At 37.9% G+C, this 20,067-nt stretch overlaps 3 protein-coding genes across 6 annotated transcripts in view; 1 reads left to right on the top strand and 2 right to left on the bottom strand.

Annotated features, from left to right (window-relative positions):
* Nucleotides 1-20,067, bottom strand: part of LOC127855577 (uncharacterized) — a 185,454-nt gene that overhangs the window by 99,689 nt on the left and 65,698 nt on the right. The window lies entirely within an intron of this gene.
* LOC127855578 (uncharacterized) overlaps nt 1-20,067 on the bottom strand; it is a 246,130-nt gene that overhangs the window by 191,145 nt on the left and 34,918 nt on the right. The gene's annotated exons all lie outside the window — the stretch shown is intronic.
* LOC127855585 (probable thiopurine S-methyltransferase) overlaps nt 7,694-20,067 on the top strand; it is a 288,200-nt gene continuing 275,826 nt past the window's right edge. Inside the window, exon 1 of one of the 4 annotated variants that reach the window (XM_052391324.1) lies at nt 7,694-7,974. In XM_052391324.1, coding sequence (XP_052247284.1) covers nt 7,950-7,974 — 25 coding nt within the window. In that variant the 5' untranslated portion in view covers nt 7,694-7,949. The remainder of the gene's footprint in view (nt 7,975-20,067) is intronic. The other 3 variants (XM_052391325.1, XM_052391323.1, XM_052391321.1) reach the window with 3 other exon arrangements.

Below are 20,067 nucleotides of genomic sequence, written 5' to 3'. Positions count from 1 at the left end.
CGCAGCCGTAGAGTAGGATGGAGACTACGAAAGACGTTTAGAGCCTGTACTTGGTTGGGAAGATGATGGAACTGATTGTCCACAACCTTCTCAGTCTGGCCATCGCTGGGGTTTCAATGGCAATTCTTATTCGGACCTCAACGGTTCTGATACCATCTTTGGACAGTGTTGCGCCCACGTACTTGAATCTAGTCACGTCTAGCTTCTCGCCGTTCATGGTGATGTCTGCAGTGGTGTTGGTCTTGCTGTTCACCATGAAATTCGATTCGACTTCTCCGTGCTGACCCTCTTCCCGTATGCTCTTGCTCTTTCATAGTTTGTTGGCAAGATCTTGAAGTTCACTGCTGGTGCCACACATGCGATCAATGTCATCTGCGAATCTCAAGTTGTAGATGGGTAATCCACCCAGATTGGGCTTTGGTGGTCATGGAGAGTCTCCTACTTTATCTTCTTAAGAACAAGGTTGAACAGGACGCGAGAGAATAGACATCCCTGACGGACGCCCACTGATGTCCTGAAGAAGACCCCATGCTGTCCGTTGAGAAGAACTGCACTGATAGATTTCCGTAGAGATCTTGAGTGAATTGCACCAGCCCTTCGTCAGTGTTGAATCCTCTCATGACATGACATAGGCCATCATGTCACACGCGGTCGAAAGCTATCTATAAGTCAATGAAGTTATAGACGGGGGTCATGTAGGTGGTGCAGGTGTTTCTCTTATTTATTTATTTATTTATTTATTTACCTACTTACTTACTTACTTACTTAATTACTTTCTTATTTATTTATTTATTTATTTATACAAATGCAAACCTTGAGGCAATTTGAAAACCTTTGGGTGACAATTGTCGCCCTATGGTAATATACCGTGTCGCCCAAAAGTAATTTCTTTATATCTTTCTTATTAAGTATGCAAATGTCTTTTTCAACTGATGTATGATAGTTTGTATCATAATAAGGTAGTGGGTGTTTGATTTTGTAAACTATTTAGGCGTTTAAGGAAATGATATTGTATTTTCAATAAAAAAATATGTATATGTGAAAAACAACCTTTAGGCACCATTTACATTGTTATTTAATATTCTATGCAGAATTGATATATCTCTTTGAAATTATCCTGTGATGTCATTTTTAATGATATACTTTATAACATATATTTCTTATTGCTAGTTACAATGAATAGGCTATATTAATTCTGACCGACCGACCGACCGATCGACTGACTCACGCACTCACTCACGCGCTCACGCACTCACCGACTGAATCACTCACCGACTGACCGACCAACAAACTAACAATTTATACTACGAAGACGACTTCAGTTCGACTGCAAGCGTTTTGTTTTTATGTTGCGCAATACATGATTTTTGGTTTTGCATCCTATTAACAAAGAACAAAAATCTCTTGACAGTTTAACATCTTTATTCACTGTTTAATACATCGGCATTTATTTGCACACAGCGACATGTCCAACATCTATGTTATTTGTTCAGCTGCCGCTGCGTCAACTTCGAACATCTGAGGGAGAATGGTGGCCCCGGCGCAGCCTTTATGTCCGCGTCCCAGTCCTCTGTGACTGGAACCAAGGGGCTACTGACGCCGGCTTGATGCTTCTGAATCAAGAAAAGCAAATAAATCTTATTTTTATCAATGAATATAATAGTCGATACAATATCAAATAATAAAACTCCAGAACATTTATCATGATAGAAAAAACAAACATATTATCAACCGCGAGTCCATTGTGTAAGGCAATACCAAAATGCAGTACGTGTACAGTACAATACAAAACAACAAAACATTGACCACAAAATAGAAGTCCAATGCTGATAATGCAGACTCTTATAAATATTTTAACAATCCCTTCAATATTAAAAAATATACATTGTATAATGAAGAGGCTGCGTTACGTGCTGAACGTACTATTCTGTTCCATCCATTGTTTTACATCAAATAGTTTTATCACTCTTACAGCACTTTGCAATTTTTCAATAAATCTTAAAAAACTTCAGCATCTTTGGAACGTAAAGACCTTTCTCTCGCCCTCATAAATTATCCTGGTCATATACCCAACTCGAATGTCGTATCAATAGATTAACAACGCATATAAATAACAGAACGTGAAACCCGTGCATATTTCGCGCTTAACCATTATCTTTCTGTCTTTTCTAAATACCATGCACATTGCGAACACACAACCGTATTTGTTTCAAAAATAATTTCATTTGATAAATACGGTATTGTGTTTGTGGTATGTATGTTATTTACCACAGAGAGTACAATAATTGTTTGTCACGAACATTGCATTTTTTTGTTTTGGTATATGTATTGATTTGCAGTTCGAGATTTGTTGTTTAAGGAGATAAAATTATGTAAACTCTCTGAAAATAAAAGGTTGCATCCGCTCATCTTCAGACCTCGGAACCATAATGTCGAATTTTTGGAAGGCCTTTTTTGAGGCTTGACCTACAATTTAAAATAAAAACATATATCGAAAACAAAGTATGTGTATTATGCTTCGAAAGTCATTTAAAGCATCGGGGCGTTCATAAATAATTAATAAAATTTGCAACGCTTTTCAGCGATAATTTGTCAGATAACTGTGTTATCAACAAAGGACCTTTTTTACTTCGTTTACGGACCCACCGTCACAAAGCGTGCAATGTTTTCCCGCGCTCCAAATAAAAATGATGCAAACGTTTTTTCTCTTGAATAAATGGTGCGATAAAACCGTTTGTTATATATATTTTTACCGTGATTGTGCGTCCTTTTTTAATGCCAAATAAGCAATCGTAACTGCTTGGCCTGCAAGCCTAAAAATATCACGTAAACCGGAACTAGAAATATCCGGTCGACAAATGAACAGTATTCCAGCAATCTCTCAAACTTGATTAACACCGAAAACTATTTTGCGTATTATATACACAAGCAATATCAAACAACAGTAATTTTGACATTAAAGTGCTTTATTCTTTGCAAACAGTTATTTTTGATCGGAGTACTAACTGAAACAATTTAAGAATTTTCCCGAAACCTGTATAAAATAACTGCATAGTTTGATATGTGGTTTATCTTTTTAATCAGGAGCACAAGGTCGATAATACCTTGAATTGACCAAATTTTTTTTGTGTTACTGGAACACGTAATTCTTTTAAAGAGATTTTGTTTAAATGGCTAATTTATTATCTGAGATTGCATCGTGTTTTCAGCAGCTAAGGTAAGCGGCCTTGTATCTAATTAAATGATCCAAGCTAGTCTGAAACACCATACGTATTGCGCGTGCAGAAGTTTAGATCGTTACATGTTTGGGGTCCATATTATGTGGCTTAATCAATTGAACATCGCTTTATGTATATCTCGACTGTGTTAGATAATTGTAAACACTATAAAACAATCACGTAAAAAAACAATGACGTGTATTTGTCTATGGCAACACACGACTTAGGTGGTTGATAATAATGGGTCAACACCATAACATGTAGAATGAATGCATTAATAAATATTGATACATTAGAGCATTTTCAAGATCTTCCCATATGACACAAAGTACAAGTTCTGGTTCAATCTATAAAGAATCATAATAGTGTTAAGAAAGATACGCTTAAATAAAATGGTGGCTTTCAATACAATCAAGCTAAAATAACTAGATTTAAACTAATCGTATTTGCACATCGATTTGTTTTAAATAAAGGCTAAAAATTCTTCATTACAGTTCAGTGAATTGTATGGCATCATTTATGTAAATAAAAGTGTAAAACAATTCTGAAAGGTACGATATCGAAATACGGTTTTTTAAATGCTTAATCATGTATTTCAATGAGTATACATAAACAGTGCAGATGTCAAATATATTTTGACAGGACCTTACTTAATAAATAGTGAAAATGATTGTAGAATGTCTTTTAAAGCTTTCGTCTTACAAGGCAATGCATATTTGAAATTATCGGTTAACATGTGGCAAAAGTGACAAAAAGTAAGAAAGTTTTGTTGAAACAACAACAGTAAAGACGTGTTTGCAGTTACGACAAAGACTTCTATAGATGTGGTGTATCATTAAAAGTAAAATATTATGTACACAACTCTACACATTATCAGAAATATTGACAAGCAATACAAGAAAAGTGTCTTGTCAAAACTGTGTCAGTTTGCAATTTGAAAATAATGAGAAAAATAAATGCATGTTCCTTTCATCATTAATTTTTATTATGCCCATGAAGACAGAAACATCCCTAATACAACCTGCATGATGTTGACAATAAGCTGAACAATGAATTTTTTATTGTAAATGATAATAAACATTTTGTCTTAAGTAAAAATTAAGATCTTTTGGGAGCTTTGTACGGCAAAGGGCCTTCACAGCGTATAAGATGCTTCACACACAACCATGGAATGGGGAATCGTTTACATAATTGTTTTGTGTTTTAAACGGCAATTATTCAATGTGGCTAATGTTAGTTTCAACAGTCTGTTTCATCTCATAGACTTAATTTTTGCCAACATATAAATTGCTATGGAGTACATTTTATCCTACATGGTGATAGTACGTCAATGCAGACTTGATGATTGGATAAACAAAATCTTGGCTTAGCCCTTCACCAACATGCTATTTAGATAAAAGGATATAAATACAAGTTCTGTGATTTCAAGTCTAACTGACCGCTGTCATAAGACTGAAAATCTGTAGAAAGCAGACAAACATCTAAATCAACAAAAAAAAGACTTATTGGTATGAATGTCTGTATAAAAAGGTTTATAACTCAGTGATGTTCTATTTAGAGTCGGTCCTTCTACAATCCTACATGATCCTCTACAATCACAGATCGGTTCAAATGGGTTCTCCGGGCAGTTGAACCTTCAAGCTCGGGGACAACAGTAGCAGCGTATTTACTCAGGACCATAAGGCGAGAGGACAACTCACCCCACACTCTGTTTGCAGCCAGTCTTACCCTGAGTCTCCAAACTTTCCTGCTCAGGGTTCGCAATTATTTCATCTACAAGGTACATTTTTGTTTTGTGTAAGTATTCGATGCAAAATATGTTATATGGCTAAAATGTATCATGTCATTTAGAGGAATTTTCAAAGAATTTCGTATTTTTGAGAAATGTCATTTATGTGCTCAAACCGTTACTTTTAGCAAAAGCTATTTATTTGTGTCAGTGCAAATCGTTTCACATTCCATGTGATGAAAATAATGTATGAACGTTCATGTTTAATATTCATTTCACATTGGCATACGCAACATAAAAATCTGTCTTTTATGCACTAGTTGAAATTCTTAAGAAAGGTTATTTGAAATAAAGCACCTTTTAGCGTCGTGTTTAAATCCAATAGAGTTAAAATGTAGAACCCCCAAAAGTCACGTGATCCTGCATCCTGTGTATGTTAGTATTGATAGTTTTAATACTACTCGATGAAAAAACAATCTTAAATGTATTTCTCAACAAATGATTATTTGCCCAAACCATAAACATGATTAAAGACCCGTATGGGTCGTATGCTGTGTGTAATTTATTATTAATACCTATGTAAGGATTGATTTATTCGAGTGTTATTTTTTATTAGAAAATATTCAAATATAAATCGGCCATTAAGAAAGGCATAAAACCAATTTTAATGGGCTCCGAAACCAAACATATATAATGTGTTTTCGAATGAGGTGCATGTTTATAAACACTCGCATGTAATCAGCGTTAAACCACGTGCAAGCCGTGTGGATTGATACGCAAGGTCATTATTTTCAAGGGAAATAACCAGTGGCTCTATCCCTGGTGTCCCGAAGTGGGTTTTGTCTCGTTTATTGTTAAAAAATGAAAGTATGGTAAATATTATTTGCAGCGACGTGGTTTGATTAAGGTTTACCGTAAAACAAAACTTACACAATGGATTACGTGTGCATTTAGACTGATAGGGGGAAGCTAACGGTCTTTTGAGAATGATATTTCCATAATAGTTTCAATGTCATAAATTTAAATTCTTAAATTCAATCGTTCTAAGAATCATGTTCAAGCTACCACGATGATTTTAGATTATCTCTGCTCTGCAATTTTGGTCACAAGTGAACGTTTAAAGGCCATTTGAAGTGAAAGGTTGGTTTGGATTTTTTTTAATGAACTTCAGATTTTATAATGAAACAACAATAGTTGCATGCTAATTTCTACAAAGAAGCATTTGGCATTTTATCGAGTAACGTACATTTTAATTATGCGACATTTATTTAATCTATTATTTGACAAGACCGTTTAAGGAAATAATTTAAGTTTTCATGTATGTGTCTTCCCAAATTTATATTTATTCGACGAACATTAAATGCTTAATGTTTTGATAATGATGGTTGATTATATAGCTATGGCAAGTTTTTAAGTTTTTAAGAATTGAGGCAGTTATCCGCTGATTGTCCGAGGCTTCCTTACGCACCGTGGATAAGGATTGCGGTGTCATGCCCATTTAAATCTAGAGCCGGGACTCCAATTTAATAACAACTGCGGGCGGACTCTTTTAAACATTCTAGTTTACATGTTTAGTTGTTTAGTTAATTTCTCTTCGTGAACAAATGTCCCCGACAAAAGACACACGCATTTCACTTCTGTTACGTCCTTAATGTGTGTCCATGCTGGACAATGCTACGCTTTAAATGATTCGCTTCATATTTGACATTGACCATAAGTTCTTACATTGGCCTTGGTCCTGTTCTTTTCTCGTGACACCTAACATGGGCACGCTTATCACTTATGTCTATTTATTTAAAACTCCGTCCAAGTTGGACCCTGTTGTGCTCCTTAACTTTTTTCTTAAGCATGTATTTTCCATGTGACATGGGCATTTGACATATCGACCAGATTCTTTGCGCGATATCGCCATAATGCATGGTGTTGCATAGCAACTCTATGCACGAAGATTTATGTTACGAATGATAATGGCTTACACTGAATAGTTGCGTCGTAAATATCATTTCCCGTTTTATAGTTTTCTATACTCATAGCCTGATAAATAATTAATCAAGAGACTGATTGGACAACGCCATGGACCTCATTATTGGAAGATAAGCTACGAAATGTTCCGCACAATACGCAGCTTATGTTGCAGAGAGAAATAATGAATAATTTGTACTGCTGATAACCTGAAATGTATGTCGATAACTATCTTAAGATTCAAGAAACAGGCCTGGATATGCAAACGTGTGTGCATTCAGACGAAACAATCACAAAAATGCTTACGAACGTAAAGTAAACTTTACTTAAAGATTGCATTATAAATAAATCTAGCCGCATTACTTAAGTAATGGATCTTTATTTGTTCTTGTTCTTGTATTTATTTGAGTATTTGTTTCGTGTTCTGAGAAAACTGTGCATAATGCATGTGCGTAAAGTGTTGTCCCATATTAGCCTGTGAAGTCCGTACAGGTTAATCAGGGACGACACTTTCCGACTAAATTGGATTTTTGCTAAGAAAAGTCTTCATTTAAACGAAAAATGTCATAAAAGCGGAAAGTGCGGACTGCACAGGCTAATCTGGGACGACAATTTACGCACGTGTATTATGCCCAGTTTTCTCAGAACGCGGTTCATTTGTTTGTTGCAGTGGTTATGGAACACTATTCATCATCTGCGTCCGTAAAATGTGGGTACATGCGTCCTAAACAAATAATTTATGTGATTCAATGCGATGTATAGATTTAAATCATTTCGACGCATTGGCTAGACGAATTGTAGAAGTGAAATCGCATTTATCTCTTCAGTTTTCTCTCTTTAAATATTTGTTGTTTACGAGTTTAAACATTACTAGTTCTGCTGCGCATGTGCAACGTTCAGAGAGTTATAAATAGGCCGACTTTGCATCCAGATGACGAAGCGATTTGAGAATATTTAAGTCGGAGAAACTGTTCAGCAGACGATTAAAATAGTTCTGATATAATCTGTAATATACCAGAGTTAAAACCGTGAGCGTGGAAATGTCGAATTTGCAAACAGTACACAGTAAGTGAAAGTTTTTGATTTTACAATTTATGTAGTATGAAGTTTATATGGTTTAATAAGTAAGATCTTATTTATGCACATTATGCAACTAAATTGTTATGAATTTTAAATTTATATTATCGATTGTCTTCATTTTTATAATATAAAGTAAAATATCACGAATCTTTCTATCCATATACTTATTTTAACTGTGTCGTATGAAATGGTATGTTCAATGCATGAGTATATGAGTCGCGTTCTGAGAAAATTGGGCATAATGCATGTGCGTAAAGAGTCGTCCCAGATTAGCCTGTGCAGTCCGCACAGGTTAATCAGGGACGACACTTTCCGCCTAAATTTGATCTTTGCTAAGAAAATACTTCACTTTAACGAAAACTGTCATGAAAGCAAATTGTTAAAGGCTAATCTGGGACGACTCTTTACGCACATGCATTAAGCCCAGTTTTCTTAGAACACCACACATGTTATTCCGCATTCAAACTAATCCAACAGTGTATAATGGCAATCATAGGGATGTATTACTTTGCATCGCGGTGGTTTTAATCAGCTTCCCGGTATAGATCTGCGTTTTACGAACGTTTCAGAGGCATTAATATTCGATTGTACTTAAGCCAAAAATGTTGTTGGTGTATACTAAAAATGTTAAAGGAATATAGGAATCTCAAATCTGTGTTCATTTTCTTTTTTCATGATTATGTTATTGTTTTATTCCATAAATCTTCAAAATATCAGGAACCAATATTTTTCAAATATACATGCGCTCTTTGAAGACCGGGCTTTATACATGTGCGTAAAGTATCGACTCAAAATAATATGTGCATTTCGCACAGGCTAATTAGGGACGACACTTTTTAATATTATGGAACTTTTCGTTTGTGTGTTGTGGGCTACGCACCCATAGACGACGCAGAAGAAGAGGACAAGGATGCATTCTACGACGCCCTTCAAAGTGTTTTAGAGGACATCCCCCAACACGACGTGCTGATGTTGCTTGGCGACTTCAATGCTAAGGTTGGCTGCGACAACAAAGACAGAGAGAGGAGCATGGGAAGACATGGAGTGGGTGTGATCACCGACAACGGGGAGAGACTAGTCAACTTCTGCCAACAGAACGACTTGGTCATAGAAGGGACCCTGTTCGCGCACAAGAAGATCTACAAACTTGCATGGACATCACCAGACGGCAGGACCCAGAACCAGATCGACCACATCGTCTTCAACGGTCGGTGGAGGCACTCTCTGCAGGGACGTGCGTGTGATGCGACATGCAGACATCGGCAGCGACCATAGTCTTCTGATGGCCAAGGTGACTTTGAAGCTCAGGAAAGCCAAGACGGGAGACATCAAAAACCAACGCTACGTTGTGGTCAAGTTGAAAGACCCAAAAGTGAAAGAAGAGTTTAGGTTAACCCTCAGGAATAGATTTAGTATTTTGGAAGATGAGGCAGCACTGACCATCAAAGGCTTCAATAGAGTAATGAAAGAGACAGGAGATTAAGTTCTAGGCTTCACAAAGAGCAAGAAGACAGAATGGATCTCAGAAGAAACATGGTCTCATATAGAAGAAAGAAGACAGATCAAAAAGAAACTGTTTGGCACCAAATCCCTAAGACTTAAGTAAAGGAATTTCAAAGGAATATAGTGAGAAAGAAAAGGTGGTGAAGACATCAGCCAGAAGAGACAAGAGGAGGTAGATAGAGAGGCTGGTAGAGGAGGCGGAGACAGCAGCCGAGCACAATGACATGAAGACAGTGTACCAGAACACCAGGAAGCTGAAGGGCGACTACAGCCAGCACAATGACCATTCTGTGAGAGCTGGAGACGGAACTCATGTCACTGTGGAAGAGAAGAAGCTGAAAAGATGGAAACAACACTTCGAGTCCATCCTAAACCGCCCAGACCCACCAACCCTAGCCGACGTTCCTGAAGCTGAAGAGGACCTTTACATCAACCTCGGCAACATCACTGTAACGGAAGTCAATGAAGCCATCCATAAGCTGAAGAATGGGAAGGCGCCTGGCGACGATGGAGTGTGCCCTGAGATGCTGAAAGCAGAAGACACATTGACACCGCAGCTTCTTTGCCAGATTCTTCAAAAGATTTGGGACAGTGAAGAAGCGCCAAGCGAATGGAAGACCGGCACCATCGTCAAACTGCCCAAGAAAGGAGACCTGGGGAACTGTAACAACTGGCGAGACGTAACTTTACTATCTCTCACCAGTAAGATCTTCAGCCGCATCATCCTCCAACGCATCTCAACAGCAGTACACGGTATCCTTCGCCAGGAACAGGCAAGCTTCAGGAAAGGCAAGTCCTGCATCGACCACATCTTTGTCCTGAGGCAGATCCTGAACAGTCCCATGAATGGAATGGACCCCTCTACGTGATTTTTGTGGACTTTGAGAAGGCCTTCGACAGCCTACGCCGAGACTCCCTCTGGAAGATTCTGCGACATTATGGCCTCCCTCAGAAACTTGTCAACGTCATCAGGTCCCTGTACGAAAACTTTGAGTGCAGTGTCGTCCACAACAACCAGCTCACTGAACCATTCAAGGTGGAAACTGGAGTGAAGCAAGGATGTATCCTCTCGCCAATCCTCTTTTCAATGGCAATTGGCTGGATCATGCGCTGCACCACAGAGGGAAGGAGGCAAGGAATACAGTGGACGCCGACATCGCTGCTAGATGACCTGGACTACGCCGACGACATCGGTCTACTTGCTAGCAGGACATCCAGCCGAAGGCACAACAGTCGACACTGTTAGCAAGCACCATAGGTCTCAGGGTCAACATTGGAAAGACTCAGGTCATGAGGAAAAAACACCAGAGTGGGCGACCCAATCACCATCAATGACCAGCCTCTGCAAGATGTGGACGAGTTCATTTACCTGGGCAGTAAGCTCACCACAGATGGAGACTGTGCAAGGGAGATCAACACGAGAATCAGCAAAGCCAACCAAGCCTTCGCTATGCTGAAGCCCATCTGGAGGACCACAAGTCTAAGCATGCACACCAAGCTCCGCATCTTCAAGAGCAACGTGCTGAGCGTCCGTCTATATGGGTCTGAGTGCTGGAAGACCACTGCTACCATCGAGCGCAAACTGGAAGTCTTCCGGAACAAGTGCCTACGACGGATCATGAAAGTCTTCAGGCCAAACATGATCACGAACAAGGAACTGCGTAGAAGAGCTGGCGCAAACAGCATCGCTGAGACCATCGCTTTGAGAAGATGGAGATGGCTAGGCCACGACTGCAGAATGCCACCCGACTCGCTATCTAGGGTGACACTGAGATGGACTCCACAGGGGAAAAGAAACCGTGGACGACCGAAAGAGACGTGGCGCCGAACCGTGGAGCGAGAGCTCAAGCACAGAGGCCACACTCTGCAGACAGCACCCGCAACAGCAGCTGACAGACCAAAGTGGCGCTCCTTTGCCGTCGCCTCAAGCAATAGACGACGCAGAGAGGATTGAATGAATTTCGTTTAAAGAACTTCTATTGTAAACGAAAATCCAGGCTAGGCGGAAAGTGTCGTCCCAGATTAGTCTGTGTACACATGCATTTAGCTCGGTTTTCCCAGAAACTGGTTCATATACGTGTTGACAATTATGAAAGTGTTATTGATAATAAATACATTCGAATCGTCTGTTTTGTACGATATAGTGTTACTACAATGTACGACTATATTTTAACGTTAAATTGTTACACATTTGTCTGCAACGGACCCACATAATACTTGCAAACAACAGACTCACATTAACATAATAAATCTGTAATGTGTTGTCTATTATACACACTTCATTATTTGTGATTGATGAACGTCTTTAATGGGTGTCTGAACTGTCAAAAGGGCAAATGAAACCTTATTAAGCGCGGATTTAAACATGTTTAAGACGACAAGTTATAATTGATTCATCTTCCACGAGATAAGGACGACCTCTAATTCAGTTGCAGAACACATGTTTCGATCGTTAACCTTGTTTCTATACGTTATGTTAACATGAACAACGGCTTTAATGTTAAAATATTTTCACGCTTGCCAGTAAATCTGTTTTTTACCATAAAAACACACTTATTCTACGTGAATATATCGTGGTGTCGTGGTCCTTGTTTTCACACCAAAATATTCCTTCATGCACATGACTTCAGACTTGGCATATTTAACCCATTTATGCCTAGCGTCTAGATAAAAATGCCTTGGCAAACTGCGTAGACTCAGATGAGACGCCGAATCATGCGGCGTCTCATCAGGGTCTGCGCTGTTTGCGTAAAGAAATTTTAGTTAGAAATATCCAAAATATAGAGATAAATATACTAGACATCCCTAATTTAGGAAATAAATTGATCCAATCTAGAAGGACGAGAGAGTCCACTAGGCATAAATGGGTTAATAATATTTGTGTTTGTGCCCAATGTGTCATGCTGAATGTTAGCCTCTGAATGAATAACTCTTTTCCGTTGCCATACTAGATTCATGGTAAGTGCCTTGGTTCGCTTAGTGTCTTTGTATGTTCTGCAACCCTAATCCATCTAACCCCCTTTGTATGTTCCGCAACCTTCAACCATCTAAGCCCATTTGTATGTTCTGCAACCCTCAACCATCTAACCCCCTGTGTAAGTTCTGCAACCTTAAACCATCTAACCCCCTTTGTATACTATGCAACCCTCAACAATCTAAACCCCTTTGTATGTTCTGCAACTCTCAACCATCTAAGCCCCTTTGTATGTTCTGCAACCCTCAACCTTCTAACCCCTTTGTATGTTCTGCAACCCTCAACCACCAAACCCCCTTTGTATGTTCTGCAACCCTCAACCATCTTACCCCTTTTGTATGTTCTGCAACCCTCAACCATCTAACCCCCTTTGTATGTTTCGCAACCCTCAGCCATCTAACCCCCTTTGTATGTTCCGCAACCTTCAACCATATTACCCCCTTTGTATATTCCGCAACCTTCAACCATCTAACCCCCTTTTGTATGTTCCGCAACCTTCAACCATCTAACCCCCTTTGTATGTTCCGCAACCTTCAACCATCTAACCCCCTTTGTATGTTCCGCAACCTTCAACCATCTTACCCCCTTTGTATGTTCCGCAACCTTCAACCATCTTACCCCCTTTGTATGTTCCGCAACCTTCAACCATCTAACCCCATTTGTATGTTCCGCAACCTTCAACCATCTAACCCCCAAGCCACCCCATCACTCTCATACCAGTTAAACAACTACAATTCGAAAGGACCTCATTTCGTGATAACAAGCATGCACACAAATCAGGCACACCTCTTTAAATTTGAAATGCATAAACGTACGTAAATTCACGCGTGCCTAAATGGGAACATGAGAACTAATCGAAAATAAAGTAAAATAACATATTTATTGTAATGAAAGTCTTTCAAAGTATAAAAGAGCAAGTGAACGAAACGTTGTTGCTAAGGAGTTTGTTATTTTTATTGTCATTAATAAATATAGTCCTCGCGCATTATCGAATATCAACACCTAGTCCGCAATGAGTCTCACGAATCTAAAATTGAAAAAGACATGCATGAATATGTTTTAACCCAGTTTTTCATATATTTTATGAAATGCGATGGGAAACTATTATACTCGTAAAAAGTAAAATTAAGTGCCGTAATAAAAAGTATATTGTTGTGTAGATATGTGTCTATTATTTTAATAGTAAAGAACATTTAAAATGGTTCCACATCCTTGATTTGACGATCTGTGAACGCATCTCGTTGTGGGATGTGATATGATGTGTTTTTCTGGGTGCTGTTGTGTTGTGTTAATATGAATGGTATTATTCTTACATGTTGGTGATGATAATGATTACGCTGATGATGATGATTATAACACCAGTCATACCAATAATTAAAATCTACGATATAAGCATGACTTGTTTAATTCCGTTGCATGCTTTATATTATTGTAATAGTTTAGTTACTTATTTAAACTCTTTAGAACATTACTCGTATCTTGAATTGGACCGCGCTTAAATGTGGTTGTGTTCAAAGAACAAAACATGCATAGTCATAGAGAAAACTGAGTGTCCTGAGTACACTATAAGCATATGCAACCATTCTGTTTATCAGCTCGAACCATTTATACAGAGTACACTCAAAGTCGCTTGAACTATCACAGTCGCCATACCTCTAATGCCCGAAAGCCTTTCCCATAAATGAGTTGGTATGCTGCGCGGTCATTCATATGAATCAAGTGTCACCTAATCGACCGTGTCTACAGCAATGTCCGGAGTTCCCTTCTTTATTAGTATCCAGCTATTAAGTAGTACAAGGGTAATTAAATTGGAAAGTGCTCTCTGTATTCTATTTAAATGAATCATTGTGATATGAGGTTATTTTTACGCGTTAATATTTTTTTTATAGTTATGGGCCAATGATGAGTGTACCTCCGAAAATTTGGATTTACCGTTCAAGGCGGTGACAAAAGTTTTGTTAATTTTTGTATTTATGATGTGTTCCTGTTTCTTGTTTGCTGCAATTGTTATGCCTCAATGTTTGGCAATTGGTTGGTTGCCATAAGTAAACGACATCATGGACGGTTTAACAAGGTTTCTCTTCTGCTTGAGCAGGTGAAGTTTCCCTTTGTATATGTATATGTGTCTGTTTCATCGATCTTATCCAACCAAACTCATCGCAGTCGTAACCTCCCAAGGGTTAACGGCTGCCAGTAGAATCATTACATATCTGTAAGATTCCTTGTGTGTGCCGTTTATTTTATTTTGTGTAATTAAGTGATATCGTGCACAGAATATGGTTCGCATTTATTTGAAAGAATCACCATCATGGTATGTGTAATAGCGTCAGCAAATTTGATACGAGTTGTTCTAGAAGCAAGTAAAATCGCCTATCGACACGATAACGAGATTTTCGAAGGGTGTCAACCTCTCTCGAACTTCAACTACCACCTCCATATATTTGCAAACCCCTATACATGGAAACGAGCGGTATAATTTAAGTTATTAAATACTTACCCTCCCTAAAGATATATCGATGCTGCTATCCGTGTTCATGGGGAGGTCTCTTCGACTATGTTCAAGCTCTACCGGAAATTATTCAGAACATCCGATTTTCACGGACATCAGTCCGTGCCCGATAGAGTTTGTCCCAACAAATTCTACGTCATAGCAGTGTTTTTTCAAGCGGAACACCTTATTAACCTTAAAGTGTACCATATATTGACACGTAGAAACATTTAATCCTTACTATAGGAAAACGGGTTTTAAAGCATGTGCGTAAAGTTTCGTCCCATCTTAACTCGTGCAGTCCGCACAGGCAAATCAGACACTACACTTACCGCTTTAATTGTATTTTTATCAAAGGGAAGTATCTTCTAGGCGAAAATATAGTATGGGCGGAAAGTGTCGACCCTGATTAGCCTTTGCCGACTGCACAGGCTAATCACGGACGACACTTAACGCGCATGTATTAAACCCCGTTTTCCGATCGCATGTCTCATTTTACTTTCTGGAATCTTTGACGGCGTTTCTACCATGACAGTGTAGTTTATACATAAATAACACAGATATAGGACATTAACCGCATTGAAATTGATGATATATTGAGTGAACAGTCGATTCGATTATTGACATTCATAATTGTATTGTAAGCTTCGAAGACAACGTTTCTACGTCCTTAAACAAATAGTTTTTATGATTGATCTAGTCTCCATAAAATATATGACAGGTTTTATGCTCGGATAATGGAAAACAAATGCACGATATCAATAATTTAAATCTTTGTTTTATTCTTCACGCGTACCTTTTCTTTTGTCACTTTCTGTTTCATTCATAAACTCATTATTAGACATTTTTTTCAGGAATAACTTATATGACAGATATTTTATCGGCAGTAAAATGTCTGCCTTTTACCAAATCAATTTGATTTAGTAAGAAGTATGATTTGTTAACAAACACAATCATAGTCATAGTTTTTACATAGTTTTGCAACTGTCATGTTTTAAAAACGAACTTCGTTTGTATAATTGCATAATAATATTGAAAAAAAAGTGAAAAAAGATTTTCATTAAGAAGAGACTTCCTGTAAAATAAAAATACCATAAAAGCGGAAAGAGTCGTCAATGATAAGCGTGTGCGACATGCATTTAGTGCCGTTTTCCCAGAACGCGGCTGATATGTACTAGTGTCACCTGAGACTACCTGTAAGGCGTAACAAAAATAATTGTTTGTTTCCGGTGGCCCGACCCTACCTAATTTTTTGCCGCCGGTCCTAATCTCTTTTGTGCCCAAAATTCGAAAACAATCGGACCGCGTATTTTTCGGCAACGGTCAATAAACTTGTCAAACTTGTCTACGTTATCCGCATATCATTTTTATTGTTATTGAAGCGCATGTGGTAGCTGGCCAATCAGCAATGAGTTTGCTCACACATGATATTGGGTCATTCATGCGCAGACACTGTACACTTGGAATACACACTCAGTTGATCTTGTCGTCTGCCAACAATATAGCGGGCGATGGCAAACGTCGTATTTAAAGATTAGCAAATCAAAAGAAGCGTACCAATAAATGAATTATTTCTAAGCTGATTACTTAACACCTTTCTCCCGACTATCGATCTAAATTAAAGGATGATAATTAAATAATTAGTTCTATTTCGACGTTCGACGATGTTACAACTTTTTGCCGATTATCGATTGAAATTCAAAGGTGATAATTAAGTTGTTTTTTACCCACAAAAATGCTATTGTAAAGCAATATGGCAACCAAATTGTATATTTGCTAGGTTTTGCAATGTCTGCAGTCAAACGATATGCACATTTTATTTAATGTGGCAAACGCGTACAATTTTTCGGACTGTCGTTTTCGGATACATTATTTTTCGTCGATTTTAATTTATTTTCGTTCTTTATTGAAGAAATAGAATGACGAATGCACATGCGGTGATACGGACGGTGTGGTTGATAATATTTTAAATTGTATTCACCTGAAAATACAATTGGAAAGACTATAAAAAAAGAACAATTAGTAAAGGCTCTGGATGGGGTGGTGGATCTGCCCTTTATTCCTGTTGGATTCCTGCGGCTGCGGTTCCAAGACCCTCGGCCTAATTTTCAGGATTTCAAATTTGGAACAATCGACACCCCTATTAAATGTTCATCTATAAAATAACTTATGTTTGTACGTTGACAAGTACCATACTCATTATTTCTATATTGAAAAATGTATGTCACATTATGATATGTGATATGCTCTTGTTGTCATTAAAAGAATATAAACAAGTTGATAGTAAATGTATATATAATTATTTCATAACCAGTTTTCGCGCATCGAAAAACAAAAACCTGGTCGGCTCAAAGAAATTTTGGGACAGCGCTAGCCCTGGTAGATAGACCTCACGACACCAGTACATAATATAATCTGAAAATGTGGTCCTTTGGAAGCATAAACTGCATCCAAGAAGTATAATAGCACACCCAGTTTGATTGGGTCTGTTCATGGTGATAATGTTACATGCAACACCACTCGCGTCCCCCTAGCATGGCTTTTGGGCTATTTAATATATTATAAATTATAAATAATATAGTATATACTCCATGATTCCAAAGGAACGGAAAGTATAACAACACTGAATCCCTATAGACACTGAGGGTCAAGCTTACTGCGACTTTAGTTATGCCTTTTATTGGTTATAAAATGGACTATTAAAGCCGCTGCCAGAAGTCAACATTAAACTCGAAAATAAGACGAGCAACAAATGCAAAATTAATGAACAGCAAGTTTTTATTTCATTAAAGCATTTAAATTAATCCATATTGCATTACATACATCATCAAATTTATTGTACATACAGTTGTACACAAAAAAATGAGAAGAAGATGCACCATGTACGACATTTTCTAAAAAGAAAATATTTTTAAAAATAAAATTATTTTCCTACCTACCTACCCTAATTTTTTAGGCCATGTCCGTGGAAACAAACATTTTTTTGTTAGGCCTAAAATAAAAATACCATAAAAGCGGAAAGAGTCGTCAATGATAAGCGTGTGCGACATGCATTAAGTGCCGTTTTCCCAGAACGCGGCTGGTATGTACTAATGTCACCTTATCACCATGTCTACAGCAATGACCGGAGTTCTTACATTGGTTTGTATTCAACTATTAGAAAGCAAAAAGGAAATCCATTTTAAACTGTTTTGTCTTTTATTGCTACTTAACTTGAATTGTGATGTTATTAGTTTTTATTATCACTTTAATGTCTTTGGAATAATTAAGGACAAAGTGTGAAGTTAAGAGCTTTTTTATTCAGTCAATAAATACGAACACTTCCAAACGCTATATATCGATCCCATCCGTTAACGTGTTCAAGTCTCTTTAACTATGTTAACCCATTTATGCCTAGTGGACTCTCCGATCCTTCTAAATTGGAACAATTTATTTCCAACATTAGGGATGTCTAGTTTATTTATTTCTATATTTAGAATATTTCTTACAGAAATTCCTTTATGCAAAAAGCGCAGACCCTGATGAGACGCCGCATCATGCGGCGTCTCATCTGGGTCTACGCTGTTTGCCAATGCCCATTTTCTAGATGCTAGGCATAAATGGGTTAAACGAAGCTGTTCCCTGCTCGGTTCCCATAAAATGATCTTATTTGTTATGTTCTACAAAATGGACGGACGTCGTCCGTTTCTGAAAACAAACGCTATCAAACAGTACTAGTTCGACCTATTGACAACTGGCGCGTCAGTGATAATATTATAACGAGCACTCCGGGGCTAGATAGTGTTTGAATTTACGACGTTGAGTAAGTCGTCTGTTAACATCTTACAACCGATATCCTGTCCGGTAATCCTTGTGACAGGTCCCGTAAGCCCAAATCCATCAACCAAGTATATTGTCATTAAGGTTCGGTGTAGTTTTTCTGCTTCATCACGGTTACAACCTACTATAAGATGACCACCAGCGATTGCGAAGGGTTTACAAAACAAACACTGTTGATATATAGCTGTTAAAATCCACCGCACTCTCAACTCAAGTACCCGAATGTGTCTACATTTTCTCTTTAATGAATGGTCTTCAACACTTAAAGGCATTAAAATGTTTGGTGAGGCCAATTCAAAGAATGAGCTCAAAAATCGTTATCGTTGCTAAACAATAAACATCATGAGAACCCAATTCTCGTCGCATGTTTTAAACATTAAAAGATTTCCACCTCGTGTATAATTCAGATATGGATTTGATAATAAGAGCCCTGTTCTGAGAAAACTGGTCTTAATGCATGTGCGTAACGTGTCACCCCTGATTAGCCTGTGCAGTCCGCACAGGCTATTCAGCGACGACACTTTCCGCCTAAACTTGATTTTTGGTAAGGAGGGACTTCCTTGAAAATAAAAATACCGTAAAAGCGGAAAGTGTCGTCCCTGATTAGCCTGTGCGGACTGCACAGGCTAATCTGGGACGACACTTTACGCACATGCATTAGGAACAGTTTTCTCAGAACACGACTCAATTTAAGATCTCGTATCTTTTATCAACAATTTATCGGATGTTTTATTAAATTAACTGTTTTTATATGTACTTGTTTGCAATATTGTTTTTTAAAACGTCAGAGGGTCTTGTCAAACTATCTTTAAACTATCATGTTTTGGTGTTGTTGTTGTTTTTTTCTGTGCTTTCTTTTGTTTTCTGCGTTCTCACGATGACGAAGCGAAAATTTCCTCATTCTGTATCTGTCAGTTGGGAGTACAAGATAATTATATTCATATCATAACTCGGTAGTATGAGGAAACACTCTTGCGCTAGGAGAGGGGGGGGGGGGGGGGGTGATAAACATCGGCAATATGATTAGAGCGTTATATTTGGTTGTTGTATCTCTTGGTTGGTTGAGTAGAATTAGCAGAAGTTGTAGTAGAAGTAAAAGAAGTTGAAGTAGTAGAAGTAGAAAAAGAAGATGAAGAAGAAGAAGTAGTAGTAGTAGTGGTAGTAGTAGTAGTAGTTGAAGTAGTAGCAGTAGTAGCAGCAGTAGTAGTAGTAGTAGTAGTAGTAGTAGTAGTAGTAGTAGTAGTAGTAGTAGTAGTAGTAGTAGTAGTAGTAGTAGTAGTAGTAGTAGCAGCAG

The sequence above is a fragment of the Dreissena polymorpha genome, chromosome 13, assembly GCF_020536995.1.
Source record: "Dreissena polymorpha isolate Duluth1 chromosome 13, UMN_Dpol_1.0, whole genome shotgun sequence".
Taxonomy (NCBI): Eukaryota; Metazoa; Mollusca; class Bivalvia; order Myida; family Dreissenidae; genus Dreissena; species Dreissena polymorpha.
This window is presented reverse-complemented; position numbering and strand designations above follow the sequence as displayed.